General features: G+C 45.9%; 1 protein-coding gene across 1 annotated transcript in view; it reads left to right on the forward strand.

Moving 5' to 3' along the window:
* Positions 1-25,215, forward strand: part of LOC139548337 (teneurin-4) — a gene marked incomplete at its 5' end in the record, with an annotated part of 289,854 nt that overhangs the window by 189,689 nt on the left and 74,950 nt on the right. The window contains 2 exon segments of the mRNA XM_071357954.1: positions 5,288-5,460; positions 16,754-16,989. Coding sequence (XP_071214055.1) covers positions 5,288-5,460; positions 16,754-16,989 — 409 coding nt within the window.

Genomic DNA, 25,215 nt, shown 5'->3' on the forward strand with positions numbered 1-25,215 from the left:
TCCCGTCTGTATTCACAGCCACAGATAAATGTCCTCATCCCCAAGTCCCCCGTCTGTATTCACAGTCACAGATAAACGTCCTCATCCCCCAGTCTCCCGTCTGTATTCACAGCCACAGATAAATGTCCTCATCCCCAAGTCTCCCGTCTGTATTCACAGTCACAGATAAACGTCCTCATCCCCAGTCTCCCATCTGTATTCACAGCCACAGATAAACGTCCTCATCCCCCAGTCTCCCGTCTGTATTCACAGTCACAGATAAACGTTCTCATTCTAAGTAATGTACCATTCACTCACTCTAATGTTATGGAGGACTGACTGACAGACTGATGTGCTCTGCTACTCGGGGACCAAGGAGGCCGTCAGACCACTCCTGTTCTCTACTGTACACGACCAACCCAAATGATTTGCAAAGCGGGGAAACTAACGTTGTGACTTTGACAGCGTGTGTGTGCATGCGTGTGTGTGTGTGTGTGCACGCGTGTGTGTGTGTGCACGCGTGTGTGTGTGTGTGAGTCACTCAGCGCTCATATTTCATAGACTGTGTATTGTAACGAGATTACATTTATATCACTAATCTTTCAAGATAACAACTCCTGTCTAAAAGTGAAGAAAAGGTGATTTCTCACCTTGCTGCAGTGAGTGTTGTATTAAACATTCATATTCTCTCATATTCATATTCATATTTCCCTGCTTTTCCTCCAGAAACATCACTGTTATGTAGAGAGGACTGTCTAGCCTACCACTGTTATGTAGAGAGGACTGTCTAGCCTACCACTGTTATGTAGAGAGGACTGTCTATCCTACCACTGTTATGTAGAGAGGACTGTCTATCCTACCACTGTTATGTAGAGAGGACTGCCTATCCTACCACTGTTATGTAGAGAGGACTGTCTAGCCTACCACTGTTATGTAGAGAGGACTGTCTATCCTACCACTGTTATGTAGAGAGGACTGTCTATCCTACCACTGTTATGTAGAGAGGACTGTCTAGCCTACCACTGTTATGTAGAGAGGACTGCCTATCCTACCACTGTTATGTAGAGAGGACTGTCTAGCCTACCACTGTTATGTAGAGAGGACTGCCTATCCTACCACTGTTATGTAGAGAGGACTGCCTATCCTACCACTGTTATGTAGAGAGGACTGTCTAGCCTACCACTGTTATGTAGAGAGGACTGCCTATCCTACCACTGTTATGTAGAGAGGACTGTCTAGCCTACCACTGTTATGTAGAGAGGACTGTCTATCCTACCACTGTTATGTAGAGAGGACTGTCTATCCTACCACTGTTATGTAGAGAGGACTGCCTATCCTACCACTGTTATGTAGAGAGGACTGTCTAGCCTACCACTGTTATGTAGAGAGGACTGTCTATCCTACCACTGTTATGTAGAGAGGACTGTCTAGCCTACCACTGTTATGTAGAGAGGACTGCCTATCCTACCACTGTTATGTAGAGAGGACTGTCTAGCCTACCACTGTTATGTAGAGAGGACTGCCTATCCTACCACTGTTATGTAGAGAGGACTGTCTATCCTACCACTGTTATGTAGAGAGGACTGTCTAGCCTACCACTGTTATGTAGAGAGGACTGCCTATCCTACCACTGTTATGTAGAGAGGACTGTCTAGCCTACCACTGTTATGTAGAGAGGACTGCCTATCCTACCACTGTTATGTAGAGAGGACTGTCTATCCTACCACTGTTATGTAGAGAGGACTGTCTATCCTACCACTGTTATGTAGAGAGGACTGCCTATCCTACCACTGTTATGTAGAGAGGACTGTCTAGCCTACCACTGTTATGTAGAGAGGACTGCCTATCCTACCACTGTTATGTAGAGAGGACTGTCTATCCTACCACTGTTATGTAGAGAGGACTGTCTATCCTACCACTGTTATGTAGAGAGGACTGTCTATCCTACCACTGTTATGTAGAGAGGACTGTCTAGCCTACCACTGTTATGTAGAGAGGACTGTCTAGCCTACCACTGTTATGTAGAGAGGACTGTCGATCCTACCACTGTTATGTAGAGAGGACTGTCTATCCTACCACTGTTATGTAGAGAGGACTGTCTAGCCTACCACTGTTATGTAGAGAGGACTGCCGATCTTACCACTGTTATGTAGAGAGGACTGTCGATCCTACCACTGTTATGTAGAGAGGACTGTCGATCCTACCACTGTTATGTAGAGAGGACTGCCTAGCCTACCACTGTTATGTAGAGAGGACTGTCTAGCCTACCACTGTTATGTAGAGAGGACTGCCGATCCTACCACTGTTATGTAGAGAGGACTGCCTAGCCTACCACTGTTATGTAGAGAGGACTGTCTAGCCTACCACTGTTATGTAGAGAGGACTGTCTAGCCTACCACTGTTATGTAGAGAGGACTGTCTAGCCTACCACTGTTATGTAGAGAGGACTGTCTATCCTACCACTGTTATGTAGAGAGGACTGCCTAGCCTACCACTGTTATGTAGAGAGGACTGCCTAGCCTACCACTGTTATGTAGAGAGGACTGTCTAGCCTACCACTGTTATGTAGAGAGGACTGTCTATCCTACCACTGTTATGTAGAGAGGACTGTCTATCCTACCACTGTTATGTAGAGAGGACTGTCTATCCTACCACTGTTATGTAGAGAGGACTGTCTAGCCTACCACTGTTATGTAGAGAGGACTGTCGATCCTACCACTGTTATGTAGAGAGGACTGTCGATCCTACCACTGTTATGTAGAGAGGACTGTCTAGCCTACCACTGTTATGTAGAGAGGACTGTCTATCCTACCACTGTTATGTAGAGAGGACTGTCTATCCTACCACTGTTATGTAGAGAGGACTGTCTATCCTACCACTGTTATGTAGAGAGGACTGTCTAGCCTACCACTGTTATGTAGAGAGGACTGTCGATCCTACCACTGTTATGTAGAGAGGACTGTCGATCCTACCACTGTTATGTAGAGAGGACTGCCGATCTTACCACTGTTATGTAGAGAGGACTGTCGATCCTACCACTGTTATGTAGAGAGGACTGTCGATCCTACCACTGTTATGTAGAGAGGACTGCCTAGCCTACCACTGTTATGTAGAGAGGACTGTCTAGCCTACCACTGTTATGTAGAGAGGACTGCCTAGCCTACCACTGTTATGTAGAGAGGACTGTCTAGCCTACCACTGTTATGTAGAGAGGACTGTCTAGCCTACCACTGTTATGTAGAGAGGACTGTCTAGCCTACCACTGTTATGTAGAGAGGACTGTCTATCCTACCACTGTTATGTAGAGAGGACTGCCTAGCCTACCACTGTTATGTAGAGAGGACTGCCTAGCCTACCACTGTTATGTAGAGAGGACTGTCTAGCCTACCACTGTTATGTAGAGAGGACTGTCTATCCTACCACTGTTATGTAGAGAGGACTGTCTAGCCTACCACTGTTATGTAGAGAGGACTGTCGATCCTACCACTGTTATGTAGAGAGGACTGTCTATCCTACCACTGTTATGTAGAGAGGACTGTCTATCCTACCACTGTTATGTAGAGAGGACTGTCTAGCCTACCACTGTTATGTAGAGAGGACTGTCTATCCTACCACTGTTATGTAGAGAGGACTGTCTAGCCTACCACTGTTATGTAGAGAGGACTGTCGATCCTACCACTGTTATGTAGAGAGGACTGTCTATCCTACCACTGTTATGTAGAGAGGACTGTCTATCCTACCACTGTTATGTAGAGAGGACTGCCTAGCCTACCACTGTTATGTAGAGAGGACTGTCTAGCCTACCACTGTTATGTAGAGAGGACTGTCTAGCCTACCATTGTTATGTAGAGAGGACTGTCTATCCTACCACTGTTATGTAGAGAGGACTGCCTAGCCTACCACTGTTATGTAGAGAGGACTGCCTAGCCTACCACTGTTATGTAGAGAGGACTGTCTAGCCTACCACTGTTATGTAGAGAGGACTGTCTATCCTACCACTGTTATGTAGAGAGGACTGTCTAGCCTACCACTGTTATGTAGAGAGGACTGTCGATCCTACCACTGTTATGTAGAGAGGACTGTCTATCCTACCACTGTTATGTAGAGAGGACTGTCTATCCTACCACTGTTATGTAGAGAGGACTGTCTAGCCTACCACTGTTATGTAGAGAGGACTGTCTATCCTACCACTGTTATGTAGAGAGGACTGTCTAGCCTACCACTGTTATGTAGAGAGGACTGTCGATCCTACCACTGTTATGTAGAGAGGACTGCCTAGCCTACCACTGTTATGTAGAGAGGACTGTCGATCCTACCACTGTTATGTAGAGAGGACTGTCTATCCTACCACTGTTATGTAGAGAGGACTGTCGATCCTACCACTGTTATGTAGAGAGGACTGTCTATCCTACCACTGTTATGTAGAGAGGACTGTCGATCCTACCACTGTTATGTAGAGAGGACTGTCTATCCTACCACTGTTATGTAGAGAGGACTGTCGATCCTACCACTGTTATGTAGAGAGGACTGTCTATCCTACCACTGTTATGTAGAGAGGACTGTCGATCCTACCACTGTTATGTAGAGAGGACTGTCTATCCTACCACTGTTATGTAGAGAGGACTGTCTATCCTACCACTGTTATGTAGAGAGGACTGTCGATCCTACCACTGTTATGTAGAGAGGACTGCCTATCCTACCACTGTTATGTAGAGAGGACTGCCTAGCCTACCACTGTTATGTAGAGAGGACTGTCTATCCTACCACTGTTATGTAGAGAGGACTGTCGATCCTACCACTGTTATGTAGAGAGGACTGTCTATCCTACCACTGTTATGTAGAGAGGACTGTCTATCCTACCACTGTTATGTAGAGAGGACTGTCGATCCTACCACTGTTATGTAGAGAGGACTGCCTATCCTACCACTGTTATGTAGAGAGGACTCCCTAGCCTACCACTGTTATGTAGAGAGGACTGTCTAGCCTACCACTGTTATGTAGAGAGGACTGTCTAGCCTACCACTGTTATGTAGAGAGGACTGCCTAGCCTACCACTGTTACGCTAGGTAAAGCCCCGCCTTATCTCAGCTCACTAGTCACCATAGCAGCACCCACCCGTAGCACGTTCTCCAGCAGGTATATCTCACTGGTCATCCCCAAAGCCTATTCCCCCTTTGGCCGCCTTTCCTTCCAGTTCTCTGCTGCCAATGACTGGAACGAACTGCTAAGGACTATTATATTCTACCGTCCTCCTGTCTGACCTGCCTTACTAAGGAGTATTCTATTCTCCTGTCTCTTCTGTCCTCAGGTATGACAGCTATGGCCGTCTGACCAACGTGACCTACCCTACTGGCCGGGTTAGCAGCTACCGTACAGACACAGACAGCTCCGTCAGGGTGCAGTCAGAGGGCTCCAGCAAGGAAGACATCACCATCACCACCAACCTGTCTGCCTCGGGAACCTTCTACATGCTCATGCAGGGTGAGTTAGCTGTTCTGTTCAATCAGCTGTATTGGAATGGAATGAAACGTTGTACTGAAGAGAAAGGGGGTCAGCCATAAGAGTTTACAGTCACAGTTTAGTGTGAGAGGGAAAAACATTTGAGGAGTATCCTGTACTTCTCTCTATCAACATGTTTCAATGATAGTCATTTGTCTTAATAGCTCTTAGTTATTTGTTTTGTTAACAGAATAGTCCTTTATACACAGCTAGAGTTACGTTATTACATGTCCTGGACCATGTGACCAAAGGTACTAAATTACTTAGACTAAAGCCTAGACACAATTTCTTTACTTTGATAATAGTGATGATGATGATGGTGATGTCTTCTTCACTACCGGTTGATAATAGTGATGATGATGATGGTGATGATATCTTCTTCAGTACAGGTTGATAATAGTGATGATGATGATGGTGATGATGTCTTCTTCACTACCGGTTGATAATAGTGATGATGGTGATGATGATGGGGATGTCTTCCTCAGTACAGGTTGATAATAGTGATGATGATGATGGTGATGATATCTTCTTCAGTACAGGTTGATAATAGTGATGATGATGATGGTGATGTCTTCCTCAGTACAGGTTGATAATAGTGATGATGGTGATGGTGATGGGGATGTCTTCCTCAGTACAGGTTGATAATAGTGATGATGATGATGGTGATGATATCTTCTTCAGTACAGGTTGATAATAGTGATGATGATGATGGTGATGATGTCTTCTTCACTACCGGTTGATAATAGTGATGATGGTGATGGTGATGGGGATGTCTTCCTCAGTACAGGTTGATAATAGTGATGATGATGATGGTGATGATATCTTCTTCAGTACAGGTTGATAATAGTGATGATGATGATGGTGATGATATCTTCTTCAGTACAGGTTGATAATAGTGATGATGGTGATGGTGATGGGGATGTCTTCCTCAGTACAGGTTGATTTAGGATCCTGTTGTTGATGTATCATTATGTTCAGATCAGGGATGGACATCTGCCGGTATCTGGGATAAATGTCCCAGTCTTCAGGAACTCAGCCTGGTGTCTCAGCCTGGTGTCTCAGCCTGGTGTCTCAGCCTGGTGTCTCAGCCTGGTGTCTCAGCCTGGTGTCTCAGCCTGGTGTCTCAGCCTGGTGTCTCAGCCTGGTGTCTCAGCTTAGTGTCTCATCCTGGTGTCTCAGCCTGGTGTCTCAGCTTAGTGTCTCAGCCTGGTGTCTCAGCCTGGTGTCTCAGCCTGGTGTCTCAGCCTGGTGTCTCAGCCTGGTGTCTCAGCCTGGTGTCTCAGCCTGGTGTCTCAGCCTGGTGTCTCAGCCTGGTGTCTCAGCCTGGTGTCTCAGCCTGGTGTCTCAGCCTGGTGTCCCAGTCTTCAGGAACTCAGCCTGGTGTCTCAGCCTGGTGTCTCAGCCTGGTGTCTCAGCCTGGTGTCTCAGCCTGGTGTCCCAGTCTTCAGGAACTCAGCCTGGTGTCTCAGCCTGGTGTCTCAGCCTGGTGTCTCAGCCTGGTGTCTCAGCCTGGTGTCTCAGCCTGGTGTCTCAGCCTGGTGTCTCAGCCTGGTGTCTCAGCTTAGTGTCTCATCCTGGTGTCTCAGCCTGGTGTCTCAGCTTAGTGTCTCAGCCTGGTGTCTCAGCCTGGTGTCTCAGCCTGGTGTCTCAGCCTGGTGTCTCAGCCTGGTGTCTCAGCCTGGTGTCTCAGCCTGGTGTCTCAGCCTGGTGTCTCAGCCTGGTGTCTCAGCCTGGTGTCTCAGCCTGGTGTCTCAGCCTGGTGTCTCAGCCTGGTGTCTCAGCCTGGTGTCTCAGCTTAGTGTCTCATCCTGGTGTCTCAGCCTGGTGTCTCAGCTTAGTGTCTCAGCCTGGTGTCTCAGCCTGGTGTCTCAGCCTGGTGTCTCAGCCTGGTGTCTCAGCCTGGTGTCTCAGCCTGGTGTCTCAGCCTGGTGTCTCAGCCTGGTGTCTCAGCCTGGTGTCTCAGCCTGGTGTCTCAGCCTGGTGTCTCAGCCTGGTGTCCCAGTCTTCAGGAACTCAGCCTGGTGTCTCAGCCTGGTGTCTCAGCCTGGTGTCTCAGCCTGGTGTCTCAGCCTGGTGTCCCAGTCTTCAGGAACTCAGCCTGGTGTCTCAGCCTGGTGTCTCAGCCTGGTGTCTCAGCCTGGTGTCTCAGCCTGGTGTCTCAGCCTGGTGTCTCAGCCTGGTGTCTCAGCCTGGTGTCTCAGCTTAGTGTCTCATCCTGGTGTCTCAGCCTGGTGTCTCAGCTTAGTGTCTCAGCCTGGTGTCTCAGCCTGGTGTCTCAGCCTGGTGTCTCAGCCTGGTGTCTCAGCCTGGTGTCTCAGCCTGGTGTCTCAGCCTGGTGTCTCAGCCTGGTGTCTCAGCCTGGTGTCTAAGCCTGGTGTCTCAGCCTGGTGTCTCAGCCTGGTGTCTCAGCCTGGTGTCCCAGTCTTCAGGAACTCAGCCTGGTGTCTCAGCTTGGTGTCTCAGCCTGGTGTCTCAGCCTGGTGTCTCAGCCTGGTGTCCCAGTCTTCAGGAACTCAGCCTGGTGTCTCAGCCTGGTGTCTCAGCCTGGTGTCTCAGCCTGGTGTCTCAGCCTGGTGTCTCAGCTTAGTGTCTCATCCTGGTGTCTCAGCCTGGTGTCTCAGCCTGGTGTCTCAGCCTGGTGTCTCAGCCTGGTGTCTCAGCCTGGTGTCTCAGCCTGGTGTCTCAGCTTAGTGTCTCAGCCTGGTGTCTCAGCCTGGTGTCTCAGCCTGGTGTCCCAGTCTTCAGGAACTCAGCCTGGTGTCTCAGCCTGGTGTCTCAGCCTGGTGTCTCAGCCTGGTGTCTCAGCCTGGTGTCTCAGCCTGGTGTCTCAGCCTGGTGTCTCAGCCTGGTGTCTCAGCTTAGTGTCTCATCCTGGTGTCTCAGCCTGGTGTCTCAGCTTAGTGTCTCAGCCTGGTGTCTCAGCCTGGTGTCTCAGCCTGGTGTCTCAGCCTGGTGTCTCATCCTGGTGTCTCAGCCTGGTGTCTCAGCCTGGTGTCTCAGCCTGGTGTCTCAGCCTGGTGTCTCAGCCTGGTGTCTCAGCTTAGTGTCTCATCCTGGTGTCTCAGCCTGGTGTCTCAGCTTGGTGTCTCAGCCTGGTGTCTCAGCCTGGTGTCTCAGCTTAGTGTCTCAGCCTGGTGTCTCAGCTTAGTGTCTCAGCCTGGTGTCTCAGCTTAGTGTCTCAGCTTAGTGTCTCATCCTGGTGTCTCAGCCTGGTGTCTCAGCCTGGTGTCTCAGCTTAGTGTCTCATCCTGGTGTCTCAGCCTGGTGTCTCAGCCTGGTGTCTCAGCCTGGTGTCTCAGCCTGGTGTCTCAGCCTGGTGTCTCAGCCTGGTGTCTCAGCCTGGTGTCTCAGCTTAGTGTCTCAGCCTGGTGTCTCAGCCTGGTGTCTCAGCCTGGTGTCTCAGCCTGGTGTCTCAGCCTGGTGTCTCAGCCTGGTGTCTCAGCCTGGTGTCTCAGCCTGGTGTCTCATCCTGGTGTCTCAGCCTGGTGTCTCAGCCTGGTGTCTCAGCCTGGTGTGTTGTCGTTGTGCATCATCCGTTTTTCTCTTGTTATGTCAGTCACTGACAGTCACTCATGTTTTAGATTGGTAGTTAGTCTAGCCAGCTATCTAAACTTGTAGTAATCTCTCCGCCCCATGGCAGAATGTGTAGAATTGCATGAAATTAGTAATAAAGTGCTACATATTTGCCCCGCCCCATGGCAAAATGTGTAGAATTGCAACAAACTTGCTTTAATACTGCACCGTTGCGATGAGTTCAGTTTTTTTTTGCGGCCCCCACCCTCATCCAAGATCCCTGGCTCTAATAAATCAATACATTTGTTGTTCCTGCTCTCAGCTCCTATTCTGAGCAGACCTCCCACTCACACGTATGAAAGCAGCAAAAATATAGATTTTACGTCTCCAAACTTTAGCCATAAACACAGTTTTTGTCAGCCAAGAAGTGAAAGCTTGTGTTTAGGAAATCCAATCAGTCAGAACTGGACAGAAGGTGTGGCTGATGTCAGGAACTCTAATGTTTAATGGGGTGTGTTCCAAACAGCATCCTAATCCCTATTGGCCCTGGGGATAAAGTAGGGATATGTGGGGCACAAGGTGTAATTTGAGATTTAACCTTGCGTACTGTGGCGTTTTAATGTCGTATTTTGCGCCTGACCAACGGGCGTATTGATTACCGATTGATAGCTTTGAACTCTCCAGCCCCGTTTCACGTTCTAAGAGACTGTAAAGATTTTTCCACCGCTAATGTTTGATTTAAAAAAAATATTCTGCCACACACACACACACACACACACACACACACACACACACACACACACACACACACACACACACACACACACACACACACACACACACACACACACACACACACACACACACACACACACACACACACACACACACTCGATTCCATCGCTCCCAGAGAGTGCTGTGTTAAAGAAGAGACGCCAACCCCATGTTCGCTGCGTGGTCAACAACCACTGTGTTTCTTTTTTGTTGTTGTAATTTGAACCCATTTTCTCCACAATTTCGTGATATCCAATTGCGATCCAGTTTCGATCTTGTCTCATGGCTGCAACTCCCCGACGGGCTCAGGAGAGGTGAAGGTCGAGTCATGCGTCCTCTGAAACATGACCCGCCAAGCCGCGCTTCTTAAGACCCGCTTAAACCCGGAACCCAGCTGCACCAATGTATCGGAGAAACACAGATATGCATCTATAGTGGTCCACACACCTCTCAGATCTCTACTGTCTGTTGTTGACCTCTCCTCACATCTCTGTTGTCGACCTCTCCTCACATCTCTGTTGTTGACCTCTCCTCACAACTCTGTTGTTGACCTCTCCTCACATCTCTGCTGTTGACCTCTCCTCACATCTCTAATGTCTGTTGTTGACCTCTCCTCACATCTCTACGGTATGTTGTTGACCTCTCCTCACATCTCTACGGTATGTTGTTGACCTCTCCTCACATCTCTACTGTCTGCTGTTGACCTCTCCTCACATCTCTACTGTCTGTTGTTGATCTCTCCTCACATCTCTACTGTCTGTTGTTGACCTCTCCTCACATCTCTACTGTCTGTTGTTGACCTCTCATCACATATCTACTGTCTGTTGTTGACCTCTCCTCACATCTCTACTGTCTGTTATGGACCTCTCCTCACATCTCTACTGTCTGTTGTTGACCTCTCCTCACATCTCTACTGTCTGTTGTTGACCTCTCCTCACATCTCTACTGTCTGTTGTTGACCTCTCCTCACATATCTACTGTCTGTTGTTGATCTCTCCTCACATCTCTACTGTCTGTTGTTGACCTCTCCTCACATCTCTACTATCTGTTGTTGATCTCTACAGTCTGTTGTTGACCTCTCCTCACATCTCTACTGTCTGTTGTTGACCTCTCCTCACATCTCTACTGTCTGTTGTTGACCTCTCCTCAGATCTCTGCTGTATGCTGTTGACCTCTCCTCACATCTCTACTGTCTGTTGTTGACCTCTCCTCACATCTCTACTGTCTGTTGTTGACCTCTCCTCACATCTCTACTGTCTGTTGTTGACCTCTCATCACATATCTACTGTCTGTTGTTGACCTCTCCTCACATCTCTACTGTCTGTTATGGACCTCTCCTCACATCTCTACTGTCTGTTGTTGACCTCTCCTCACATCTCTACTGTATGCTGTTGACCTCTCCTCACATCTCTACTGTCTGTTGTTGACCTCTCCTCACATCTCTACTGTCTGTTGTTGACCTCTCCTCACATCTCTACTGTCTGTTGTTGACCTCTCCTCACATCTCTACTATCTGTTGTTGATATCTACAGTCTGTTGTTGACCTCTCCTCACATCTCTACTGTCTGTTGTTGACCTCTCCTCACATCTCTACTGTCTGTTGTTGACCTCTCCTCACATCTCTACTGTCTGTTGTTGACCTCTCCTCACATCTCTACTCTCTGTTATGGACCTCTCCTCAGATCTCTGCTGTCTGTTGTTGACCTCTCCTCAGATCTCTGCTGTCTGTTGTTGACCTCTCCTCAGATCTCTACTGTCTGTTGTTGACCTCTCCTCACATCTCTACTGTCTGTTGTTGACCTCTCCTCACATCTCTACTGTCTGTTGTTGATCTCTCCTCACATCTCTGCTGTCTGTTGTTGACCTCTCCTCACATCTCTACTCTCTGTTGTGGACCTCTCCTCAGATCTCTACTGTCTGTTGTTGACCTCTCCTCACATCTCTACTGTCTGTTATTGACCTCTCCTCAGATCTCTGCTGTCTGTTGTTGACCTCTCCTCAGATCTCTACTGTCTGTTGTTGACCTCTCCTCACATCTCTACTGTCTGTTGTTGACCTCTCCTCACATCTCTACTGTCTGTTGTTGACCTCTCCTCACATCTCTACTGTCTGTTGTTGACCTCTCCTCACATCTCTACTCTCTGTTATGGACCTCTCCTCAGATCTCTGCTGTCTGTTGTTGACCTCTCCTCACATCTCTACTGTCTGTTGTTGACCTCTCCTCACATCTCTACTGTCTGTTGTTGACCTCTCCTCACATCTCTACTGTCTGTTGTTGATCTCTCCTCACATCTCTGCTGTCTGTTGTTGACCTCTCCTCACATCTCTACTCTCTGTTGTGGACCTCTCCTCAGATCTCTACTGTCTGTTGTTGACCTCTCCTCAGATCTCTACTGTCTGTTGTTGACCTCTCCTCACATCTCTACTGTCTGTTGTTGACCTCTCCTCACATCTCTACTGTCTGTTGTTGACCTCTCCTCAAATCTCTACTGTCTGTTGTGGACTGGTGAGCGACGGCTTTGTTGAGATGACCTTGTGCTGGACATCTGAGAGAGGAGACAGGAGGCTTGTAGTCTTAATGAATTCACTAGTGTCCGCTTTGAAAATTGAAAACAGTGTAATCACACACACACAGTGCTGACTTTGTTCCTTGTTTTAGTCATCTATGTATTGTGTGGCGTGTGTGTGTGCTTGTGGAGATGTGTGCGATCACATGTGTTAATCTGAGCCCCTCAACTGGTTTCACCCAGCCCCGCCCCAAAACAGAGTCGACAGCTAACAAGATGAGTGTGAATAAAAAGGAGGACATTTTTTGTCTGGTATTATGTTAGATTAAATCTTCCTGGCTGGCGAGGGAGGGCTCAGAACTCAGCTGTGAGTTCTATTCCGCTGTTTAGCTGTGTTTTGATTGGATTACCAATGCCAGTGTTCAACATTCCTTCCTGTAAGCCTCAGAACGGCGGCGGATTCCTGATTTCTCCAACGGAATATTCAGCATTAGAGTGATGCTGTGAAGCACCTATAATCCTACAGTACCTTGACTTCCTGCAGCCTAGCTGGCAGAGTGAGTGAGTGAGTGAGTGAGTGAGTGAGTGAGTGAGTGAGTGAGTGAGTGAGTGAGTGAGTGAGTGAGTGAGTGAGTGAGTGAGTGAGTGAGTGAGTGAGTGAGTGAGTGAGTGAGTGAGTGAGTGAGTGAGACCAGACCAGACCAGACCAGACCAGACCAGACCAGGCCAGGCCAGAGAGTAATACATCCTCAGAGCTTCTCTTATAATATGTGTCCTAAACAGCTCCCTATTCCCTATATTGTCCCATAGGGCTCTGGTCCAAATTAGGGCGCTATACAGGGAATAGGGTGCAATTTGAGCCTCAGACAGTGTATTTTAATTTAACTCGACAAGTCAGTTAAGAACAAATTCTTATTTACAATGACGGCGTAGGAACAGTGGGTTAACTGCCTTGTTCAGGGGAACAGTGGGTTAACTGCCTTGTTCAGGGGAACAGTGGGTTAACTGCCTTGTTCAGGGGAACAGTGGGTTAACTGCCTTGTTCAGGGGAACAGTGGGTTAACTGCCTTGTTCAGGGGAACAGTGGGTTAACTGCCTTGTTCAGGGGAACAGTGGGTTAACTGCCTTGTTCAGGGGAACAGTGGGTTAACTGCCTTGTTCAGGGGAACAGTGGGTTAACTGCCTTGTTCAGGGGAACAGTGGGTTAACTGCCTTGTTCAGGGGAACAGTGGGTTAACTGCCTTGTTCAGGGGAACAGCGGGTTAACTGCCTTGTTCAGGGGAACAGTGGGTTAACTGCCTTGTTCAGGGGAACAGTGGGTTAACTGCCTTGTTCAGGGGAACAGCGGGTTAACTGCCTTGTTCAGGGGAACAGTGGGTTAACTGCCTTGTTCAGGGGAACAGTGGGTTAACTGCCTTGTTCAGGGGAACAGTGGGTTAACTGCCTTGTTCAGGGGAACAGTGGGTTAACTGCCTTGTTCAGGGGAACAGTGGGTTAACTGCCTGTTCAGGGGAACAGTGGGTTAACTGCCTTGTTCAGGGGAACAGTGGGTTAACTGCCTTGTTCAGGGGAACAGTGGGTTAACTGCCTTGTTCAGGGGAACAGTGGGTTAACTGCCTTGTTCAGGGGAACAGTGGGTTAACTGCCTTGTTCAGGGGAACAGTGGGTTAACTGCCTTGTTCAGGGGAACAGTGGGTTAACTGCCTTGTTCAGGGGAACAGTGGGTTAACTGCCTTGTTCAGGGGAACAGTGGGTTAACTGCCTTGTGCAGGGGCAGACATACAGTGCCTTCGGGAAAGTATTCAGACTTTTTCCACATTTTGGTACGTTACAGTCTTATTCCAAAATGAATTAAATATATTTTTTCAGCAATCGACACACAATAACCCCATAATGACAAAGCGAAAACAGGTTTTTAGAAATGTTTGTAATTTTATTACAAATAAAAAACAGAAATACCTTATACCTTATAAGTATTTAGACCCTTTGCTATGAGCCTCGAAATTGAGCTCACATCCATCTACAACTTGATTGGAGTCCACCTGTGGTAAATACAAATGATTGGACATGATTTGGAAAGGCACACACCTGTCTATATAAGGTCCCACAGTTGACAGTGCATGTCAGAGCAACAACCAAGCCACGAGGTCGAAGGAATTGTCCGTAGAGCTCCGAGACAGGATTGTGTCGAGGCACAGATCTGGTGAAGGGTACCAAAACATTTATACAGCATTGAAGGTCCCCAAGAACACAATGGCCTCCATCATTCTTAAATGGAAGAAATTGGAACCACCAAGACTCTTCCTAGAGCTGGACGCCCGGCCAAACTGAGCAATTGGGGGAGAAGGGCCTTGGTCAGGGAACCTGATGGTCACTCTGACAGAGCTCCAGAGTTCCTCTGTGGAGATGGGAGAACCTTCCAGAAGGACAGCCATCTCTGCAGCACTCCACCAATCAGGCCTTTATGGTAGAGTGGCCAGACGGAAGCCACTCCTCAGTAAAAGGCACATCACAGCCGCTTGGAGTTTACCAAAAGGCACCTAAAGGACTCTCAGACCATGAGAAACAAAATTCTCTGGTCTGATGTAACCAAGATTGAACTCTTTGGCCTGAATGCCAAGCGTCACGTCTGGAGGAAACCTGGCACCATCCCTACGGTGAAGTATGGAGGTGGCAGCATCATGCTGTGGGGATGTTTTTCAGCAGCAGGGACTGGGAGACTAGTCAGGATCGAGGGAAAGATGAACGGAGCAAAGTACAAAGAGATCGTTGATGAAAACCTGCTCCAGAGCGCTCAGGACCTCAGACTGGGGTGAAGGTTCACCTTCCAACAGGACAACGACCGTAAGCACACAGCCAAGACAACGCAGGAGTGGCTTTGGGACAAGTCTCTGATGTCCTTGAGTGACCCAGCCAGAGCCCAGACCTGAACCCGATCAAACATTTCTGGAGAGATCTGAAAATAGATGTGCAGTGACACTCCCCATCCAACCTGACAGAGCTTGAGAGGACCTGCAGAGAAGAATGGGAGAAAATCCCCAAATACAGGTGTGCTAAGCTTGTAGCGTCATATCCAAGATGACCCGAGGCTGTAATCGCTGCCAAAGGTGCTTCAACAAAGTACTGAGTAAAGGGTCTGAATATTTATGTAAATGTGATATTTCAGTTTTTATTTTTAATAAATTAGCAAAAATGTATTGTCATTAAAGGGAATTGTGTGTAAATTGATGAGGGGAAAACAATTTCATCCATTTTAGAATAAGGCTGTAACGTAACAAAATGTGGAGAAAGTCAAGGAGTCTGAAAACTTTCCGAATGCACTGTATATTCTTCACTAACGTCTCCTCTTAGCCTGAGTGACCTACAGAGGTGTTGTAGGAATGTACTTCCTGAGTGACCTACAGAGGTGTTGTAGGACTGTACTTCCTGAGTGACCTACAGAGGTGTTGTAAGACTGTACTTCCTGAGTGACCTACAGAGGTGTTGTAGGAATGTACTTCCTGAGTGACCTACAGAGGTGTTGTAGGACTGTACTTCCTGAGTGACCTATAGAGGTGTTGTAGGAATGTACTTCCTGAGTGACCTATAGAGGTGTTGTAGGACTGTACTTCCTGAGTGACCTATAGAGGTGTTGTAGGAATGTACTTCCTGAGTGACCTATAGAGGTGTTGTAGGACTGTACTTCCTGAGTGACCTACAGAGGAGTGAATACTGTCTAGGAGAAGTGAATACTGTCTAGGAGAAGTGAATACTGTCTAGGAGAAGTGAATACTGTCTAGGAGAAGTGAATACTGTCTAGGAGGAATAAGGTGGGAACTTTAGAGAGCTGAGTTCATAGTGTAACCCCTTTCTGAATTGTTTAGACAAAACCAGTTGATTTTGGTCTCCACATCAAACTCTGTCCTCTCTCCTCTGTCCTCTGTCCTCTCTCCTCTCTCCTCTCTCCTCTCTCCTCTCTCCTCTGTCCTCTGTTCTCTCTCCTCTCTCCTCTCTCCTCTCTCCTCTCTCCTCTCTCCTCTCTCCTCTCTCCTCTGTCCTCTGTCCTCTGTCCTCTCTCCTCTCTCCTCTCTCCTCTCTCCTCTGTCCTCTGTCCTCTCTCCTCTCTCCTCTGTCCTCTCTCCTCTCTCCTCTCTCCTCTCTCCTCTGTCCTCTCTCCTCTCTCCTCTCTCCTCTCTCCTCTCTCCTCTGTCCTCTGTCCTCTCTCCTCTGTCCTCTCTCTCTCCTCTCCTCTCTCCTCTCTCCTCTCTCCTCTGTCCTCTGTCCTCTCTCCTCTGTCCTCTCTCCTCTCCTCTCTCCTCTCTCCTCTGTACTCTCTCCTCTCTCCTCTCTCCTCTCTCCTCTCTCCTCTCTCCTCTGTCCTCTGTCCTCTCTCCTCTGTCCTCTCTCCTCTCCTCTCTCCTCTCTCCTCTCTCCTCTCTCCTCTCTCCTCTCTCCTCTCTCCTCTCTCCTCTCTCCTCTCTCCTCTGTCCTCTTCTCTCCAGACCAAGTGAGGAACAGTTACTACATCGGCCTGGACGGCTCTCTGCGTCTGGTGCTGGCCAACGGTATGGAGGTGTCCCTGCACACGGAGCCCCACCTGCTGGCCGGGACGGTCAACCCTACGGTCAGCAAGAGGAATGTAACCCTGGCCATCGACAACGGACTCAACCTGGTAGAGTGGAGGCAGCGTAAGGAGCAGGCCCGAGGACAGGTGACCGTGTACGGACGACGACTCAGGGTAAGGATCGTGTTAAGAGATACTTAAAAGTTCCTGTTGGATAGTACTGCATGTGTTCCCTGCGGTCTCTATTGCCTATATTGGTATCTCTGAGATGAGAAAGGCATGTGGGAGTCATGTGTCTATACCAGGGCTGTTTCTAGGGGTCAACGGAGCAAATCAACATGTATTTGTCATGTGCACAGTATACAGCAGGTGTGAACAGTACAGTGAAATGCATTGAAATACGCAGCTCTCTAAATTGACCTCAGCCTGCAGTGTGATGGATTCACAGTGTGTGTAGGTTTCTTGTATGTATCTGACCTGGCACTGGGGGTCAACGGAGCATGGGGACAGTGTAATGGATTCACAGTTGACCTGAGTGACTTTGACTCATCCTTACCAGACTGTATCAACCACTCCCTCTATCTATCTCTCTCTCTCTCTCTCTCTCTCTCTCTCTCTCTCTCTCTCTCTCTCTCTGTCTCTCTCTATCTCTCTCTGTCTCTCTCTCTCTCTCTCTCTCTCTCTCTCTCTCTCTCTCTCTCTCTCTCTCTCTCTCTCTCTCTCTCTCTCTCTATCTCTCTCTCTCTCTCTCTCTCTCTCTCTCTCTCTCTCTCTCTCTCTCTCTCTCTCTCTCTCTCTCTCTCTCTCTCTCTCTCTCTCTCTCTCTCTCTCTCTCTCTCTCTCTCTCTCTCTCTCTCTCTCTCTATCTATCTCTCTCAATTCAATTCAATTCAATTCAAGGGGCTTTATTGGCATGGGAAACATGTGTTAACATTGCCAAAGCAAGTGAGGTAGATATTATACAAAAGTGAAATAAACAATACAAATTAACAGTAAACATTACACATACAGAAGTTTCAAAACAATAAAGACATTACAAATGTTATATTATATATATACACAGTGTTGTAACAATGTACAAATGGTTAAAGCACACAAGTTAAAATAAATAAGCATAAATATGGGTTGTATTTACAATGGTGTTTGTTCTTCACTGGTTGCCCTTTTCTTGTGGCAACAGGTCACAAATCTTGCTGCTGTGATGGCACACTGTGGAATTTCTCCCAGTAGATATGGGAGTTTATCAAAATTGGATTTGTTTTCAAATTCTTTGTGGATCTGTGTAATCTGAGGGAAATATGTCTCTCTAATATGGTCATACATTGGGCAGGAGGTTAGGAAGTGCAGCTCAGTTTCCACCTCATTTTGTGGGCAGTGTGCACATAGCCTGTCTTCTCTTGAGAGCCATGTCTGCCTACGGCGGCCTTTCTCAATAGCAAGGCTATGCTCACTGAGTCTGTACATAGTCAAAGCTTTCCTTAAGTTTGGGTCAGTCACAGTGGTCAGGTATTCTGCCACTGTGTACTCTCTGTTTAGGGCCAAATAGCATTCTAGTTTGCTCTGTTTTTTTGTTAATTCTTTCCAATGTGTCAAGTAATTATCTTTTTGTTTTCTCATGATTTGGTTGGGTCTAATTGTGCTGTTGTCCTGGGGCTCTGTGGGGTGTGTTTGTGTTTGTGAACAGAGCCCTAGGACCAGCTTGCTTAGGGGACTCTTCTCCAGGTTCATCTCTCTGTAGGTGATGGCTTTGTTATGGAAGGTTTGGGAATCGCTTCCTTTTAGGTGGTTGTAGAATTTAACGGCTCTTTTCTGGATTTTGATAATTAGTGGGTATCGGCCTAATTCTGCTCTGCATGCATTATTTGGTGTTCTACGTTGTACACGGAGGATATTTTTGCAGAATTCTGCATGCAGAGTCTCAATTTGGTGTTTGTCCCATTTTGTGAAATCTTGGTTGGTGAGCGGACCCCAGACCTCACAACCATAAAGGGCAATGGGCTCTATGACTGATTCAAGTATTTTTAGCCAGATCCTAATTGGTATGTTGAAATTTATGTTCCTTTTGATGGCATAGAAGGCCCTTCTTGCCTTGTCTCTCAGATCGTTCACAGCTTTGTGGAAGTTACGGATGGAATTTGTGGTCCTGGTGACTGGACCTTTTTTGGAACACCATTATTTTGGTCTTACTGAGATTTACTGTCAGGGCCCAGGTCTGACAGAATCTGTGCAGAAGATCTAGGTGCTGCTGTAGGCCCTCCTTGGTTGGTGACAGAAGCACCAGATCATCAGCAAACAGTAGACATTCGACTTCGGATTCTAGTAGGGTGAGACTGGGTGCTGCAGACTGTTCTAGTGCCCGCGCCAATTCGTTGATATATATGTTGAAGAGGGTGGGGCTTAAGCTGCATCCCTGTCTCACCCCACGACCCTGTGTGAAGAAATGTGTGTGTTTTTTGCCAATTTTAACCGCACACTTGTTGTTTGTGTACATGGATTTTATAATGTCGTATGTTTTACCCCCAACACCACTTTCCATCAATTTGTATAGCAGACCCTCATGCCAAATTGAGTCGAAGGCTTTTTTGAAATCAACAAAGCATGAGAAGACTTTGCCTTTGTTTTGGTTTGTTTGGTTGTCAATTAGGGTGTGTAGGGTGAATACATGGTCTGTTGTACGGTAATTTGGTAAAAAGCCAATTTGACATTTGCTCAGTACATTGTTTTCATTGAGGAAATGTACGAGTCTGCTGTTAATGATAATGCAGAGGATTTTCCCAAGGTTACTGTTGACACATATTCCACGGTAGTTATTGGGGTCAAATTTGTCTCCACTTTTGTGGATTGGGGTGATCAGTCCTTGGTTCCAAATATTGGGGAAGATGCCAGAGCTAAGGACGATGTTAAAGAGTTTTAGTATAGCCAATTGGAATTTGTTGTCTGTATATTTGATCATTTCATTAAGGATACCATCAACACCACAGGCCTTTTTGGGTTGGAGGGTTTTTATTTTGTCCTGTAACTCATTCAAGGTAATTGGAGAATCCAGTGGGTTCTGGTAGTCTTTAATAGTTGATTCTAGGATTTGTATTTGATCATGTATATGTTTTTGCTCTTTATTCTTTGTTATAGAGCCAAAAAGATTGGAGAAGTGGTTTACCCATACATCTCCATTTTGGATAGATAATTCTTCGTGTTGTTGTTTGTTTAGTGTTTTCCAATTTTCCCAGAATTGGTTAGAGTCTATGGAGTCTTCAATTACATTGAGCTGATTTCTGACGTGCTGTTCCTTCTTTTTCCGTAGTGTATTTCTGTATTGTTTTAGTGATTCACCATAGTGAAGGCGTAGACTCAGGTTTTCCGGGTCTCTATGTTTTTGTTGGACAGGTTTCTCAATTTATTTCTTAGATTTTTGCATTCTTTATCAAACCATTTGTCATTGTTGTTCATTTTCTTCGGTTTTCTATTTGAGATTTTTAGATTTGATAGGGAAGCTGAGAGGTCAAATATACTGTTAAGATTTTCTACTGCCAAGTTTACACCTTCACTATTGCAGTGGAACATTTTACCCAGGAAGTTGTCTAAAAGGGATTGAATTTGCTGTTGCCTAATTGTTTTTTGGTAGGTTTCCAAACTGCATTCCTTCCATCTATAGCATCTCTCTCTCTATCTCTCTCTCTCTCTATCTCTCTATCTCTCTATCTCTCTATCTCTCTCTCTCTCTCTTTCCATCTCTCACCCGGTCTCTCGCTCTGTCTCTCTATCTCTCTTTCTTTCTCTTTCTTTTTCTCTCTCGCTTTTTCTTTCTATCTATATCTGTCTCTCTCTCTCTTTCTCTGTCTCTATCTTTCTTTTGTACCTCTGTCTCTCTCTCTTTCTCTCTGTTTTTCTCTCTTCTCTCTCTGTCGCTCTCTTTTTCTCTCCTCTCTCTCTTTCTCTCCTCTCGCTCTCTTGTGTGATTTGATGGTGTGAGGGTGGTGCGAAGGTGCTGTGGGTGGTGCGAAGGTTTGCTGTCCCTTTTTTTTTGCTTATTTCTGTCTTATCTCCTTCCAGATTATCTCTCTCTATATATTATCTCCTGCCTGATTATCTCTATATATATTATCTCCTGCATGATTATCTCTCTATATATTATATCCTGCCTGATTATCTCTATATATATATTATCTCTTGCCTGATTATCTCTCTATATATATTATCTTTTGCCTGATTATCTCTCTATATATTATCTCCTGCCTGATTATCTCTATATATATTATCTCCTGCCTGATTATCTCTCTATATATTATCTCCTGCCTGATTATCTCTATATATATTATCTCCTGCCTGATTATCTCTCTATATATTATATCCTGCCTGATTATCTCTATATATATTATCTCCTGCCTGATTATCTCTATATATATTATCTCCTGCCTGATTATCTCTATATATATTATCTCCTGCCGGATTATCTCTATATATATTATCTCCTGCCTGATTATCTCTATATATATTATATCCTGCCTGATTATCTCTATACATATTATCTCCTGCCTGATTATCTATATATATATTATCTCCTGCCTGATTATCTCTATATATATTATCTCCTGCCTGATTATCTCTATATATATTATCTCCTGCCTGATTATCTCTCTATATATTATCTCCTGCCTGATTATCTCTCTATATATATTATATTCTGCCTGATGATCTCTCTATATATACTATCTCTTGCCTGATTATCTCTATGTATATATTATCTCCTGCCTGATTATCTTTATATATATTATATCCTGCCTGATTATCTCTATATATATTATCTCCTGCCTGATTATCTCTATATATATTATATTCTGCCTGATGATCTCTCTATATATATTATATCCTGCCTGATTATCTATATATATTATCTCCTGCCTGATTATCTCTATATATATTATATCCTGCCTGATTATCTATATATATATTATCTCCTGCCTGATTATCTCTATATATATTATCTCCTGCCTGATTATCTCTCTATATATTATCTCCTGCCTGATTATCTCTCTATATATATTATATTCTGCCTGATGATCTCTCTATATATATTATCTCTTGCCTGATTATCTCTCTATATATATTATCTCCTGCCTGATTATCTCTATATATATTATCTCCCGCCTGATTATCTATATATATATTATCTCCTGCCTGATTATCTCTATATATATTATATCCTGCCTGATTATCTCTATATATATTATCTCCTGCCTGATTGTCTCTATATATATTATCTCCTGCCTGATTATCTCTATATTTATTATCTCCTGCCTGATTGTCTCTATATATATTATATCCTGCCTGATTATCTCTATATATATTATCTCCTGCCTGATTATCTCTCTATATATATTATCTCCTGCCTGATGATCTCTATATATATTATCTCCTGCCTGATTATCTCTATATATATATTATCTCCTGCCTGATTATCTCAACATGCTGCTGTAGTTGTGTCAAGTCCTCTGGATTGCCCAGGCTAGTTATTGTTCAGTCCACGTGATTCTGGTGCTGTAGTTAAAGTGTAAAGCATTTTGACTAAGTTGTAGTTTCTTATTCCTGTAAGAGATTAAAGCGAAGCGCTATATTCATGGTTATATGAAAGGTACTTATGGTGTATATATATTGTGTGATCCTGTTTATAGCACTATATTAATGGTTATATGAAAGGTACTCATGGTGTATATATATTGTGGGATCATGTTTGTAAAACAGGACAGGGGGTTTTGAGTATGGATTCAGTTCCAACAAGGATGGCGAGCCGCCCGAACCCAGGACATCCAGAAGAAGATTTGCATGCAAAGATTTATTTTCCTTGGAGGACACTGAATTTGCACTGCCGTACTACGCTGTGGTAGGATTCATACTACGCTGTGGTAGGATTCATACTACGCTGTGGTAGGATTCATACTGCTGTGTGGTAGGATTCATACTACGGTGTGGTAGGATTCATACTACGGTGTGGTAGGATTCATACTACTGTGTGGTAGGATTCATACTACTGTGTGGTAGGATTCATACTACGGTGTGGTAGGATTCATACTACGGTGTGGTAGGATTCATACTACGGTGTGGTAGGATTCATACTACGGTGTGGTAGGATTCATACTACTGTGTGGTAGGATTCATACTACGGTGTGGTAGGATTCATACTACGGTGTGGTAGGATTCATACTACGGTGTGGTAGGATTCATACTACTGTGTGGTAGGATTCATACTACGGTGTGGTAGGATTCATACTATGGTGTGGTAGGATTCATACTACGGTGTGGTAGGAGTCATACTACGGTGTGGTAGGATAATTTGTTACACCGTACATTGCAGTGGGACTGTCATAAGAACACACAACATTTAATCACCTTACAGTGTTTATTGATACGTGTTTATTGATAAGTGTTTATTGATAAGCAGTGTTTATTGATAAGTGTTTATTGATAAGCACATTCACTTTCATTTGATTCCATCTCATAGTGGTTCATAAGTCAGTATTTGTGAATTGGGTTGTGTCCCGTCCTCCGCCCCGGGTCCGTCCTCCGCACCGGGTCCAGATCTGAGCAGGGGGTTTCGGGGGCAGTCTCAGCCTCCGCCCCGGGTCCAGATCTGAGCATGGGGTTTCCGGGGGCAGTCTCAGCCTCCGCCCCGTGTCCAGATCTGAGCAGGGGGTTTTGGGGGGCAGTCTCAGCCTCTGCCCCGGGTCCAGACTCAACCCCAACCATCGGAATTGCAAGGTTCCGTTGCCTGTACTGTGAATGTTAATGTAGCCGAGGTTGCCGTGGTGACGCGCTCAGGGGCGGCGTGATAGTGACTGAGCTCCTGGAAGTGGTTACCGAGGGCACTGACTCCGAAACTGATAGGCCTGTTTCACAGACAACGAAGAATGATGTGCCCAGTGTAATTACAGACAAGCAGGGTGATGTGAGGGGAGGTGGACTCTGGATTCCGTGGAGCTGCTCCACGACGATGGAGGAATGGAGGAAGAGATTGACAAGCTGTCGGATATCGCCATCAACCGATGTAGCATCAGTCAGGTTCGCTGTACACGTTACAGCAGGAAGGGAAGGAAAAGGGACAGCAAGATAATCACAATGGTCCAGTTCTGATGGGTTCCTGATGGGTCTGATACTGATGGGTCTGACCCTGATGGGCCTGATGGGTCTGGTGGGTCTGATCCTGATGGGTCTGGTCCTGATGGGTCTAGTCCTGATGGGTCTGATCCTGAGGGGTCTGGTCCTGATGGGTCTGATCCTGGGGGGTCTGGTCCTGATGGGTCTGAGTCTGGTCCTGATGGGTCTGATGAGTACGTATTTACTGATAGTGGTAATGAGGTAGTGTGGGGCATGGAGGGGGAGTACCTATTTACTGATAGTGGTAATGAGGTAGTGTGGGGCATGGAGGGGGAGAACGTATTTACTGATAGTGGTAATGAGGTAGTGTGGGGCATGGAGGGGGAGAACGTCTTTACTTATGGGTCTAATATAAGTAGAGGAGTAGCAGTTCTGTTCTCATCAGGCCTAGATCTTAAAGTCGAATCTACCTCAGAGGTGGAGGCGGGACGGGTGTTATACTTCCGGTGAAACTGGAGGGCGCGCAATTCAAAGAAATAATCATAAATATTATGGATTTTAAATATTTATGTACATATAAGTGTCTTATATCGGCTGAAAGCTTAAATTCTTGTTAATCCAACTGCACTGTCTGATTTACAGTAACTATTACAGCGAAAACATGCCATGCGATTGTTTGAGGACGGGTCCCCAAATCTAAATATTTTTTCCACCGGCACAGGCTTCATACTTTCACAAATAACGATTAAATATTCACTTACTTTTTGAAAATCTTCCTCTGATTTGTCATCCAAAGGGTCCCAGCTACAACATGTAGTGTCGTTTTGTCAGATAAAACCCTTCTTTATATCGCAAAAAGTCAGTTTAGTTGGTGCCATCGATTTGAGTAATCCACTCGTTAAACATGCAGAGAAAGGAATCCGAAAATCTACCACTAAGTCAAAATATGTTTCTATTTACTCCTCAGATACCCTAAAATGTAATCAAACCATAATATTTCTTTCGGAAAAGAAGATCTTAAAGGTATATCTAGTTCTGTTCTCACCAGGCCTAGATCTTAACAGTAAAATCTGTAAGATCCAAAGGTGGAGACGGGGCGTAAGCAGGATTTTAGAGACATTGAAGATAGCCTTACTGGGCAGCAGGACTCAAGGTCAGAGAGGGAGTTGAGGGACACAGCTGGGACATGGATGCTCCGAGGGCGTTCCTCTTCAACCTGGAGAGGAGGACGGCTCAGCAGAAACAGATGTTCCTTCTATGGCGTCCTTCAGGGTCTCTGATGTCGGATCCAACAGAGATGAGGAGGATGAC

The sequence above is a fragment of the Salvelinus alpinus genome, chromosome 21, assembly GCF_045679555.1.
Source record: "Salvelinus alpinus chromosome 21, SLU_Salpinus.1, whole genome shotgun sequence".
Classification (NCBI taxonomy): domain Eukaryota; kingdom Metazoa; phylum Chordata; class Actinopteri; order Salmoniformes; family Salmonidae; genus Salvelinus; species Salvelinus alpinus.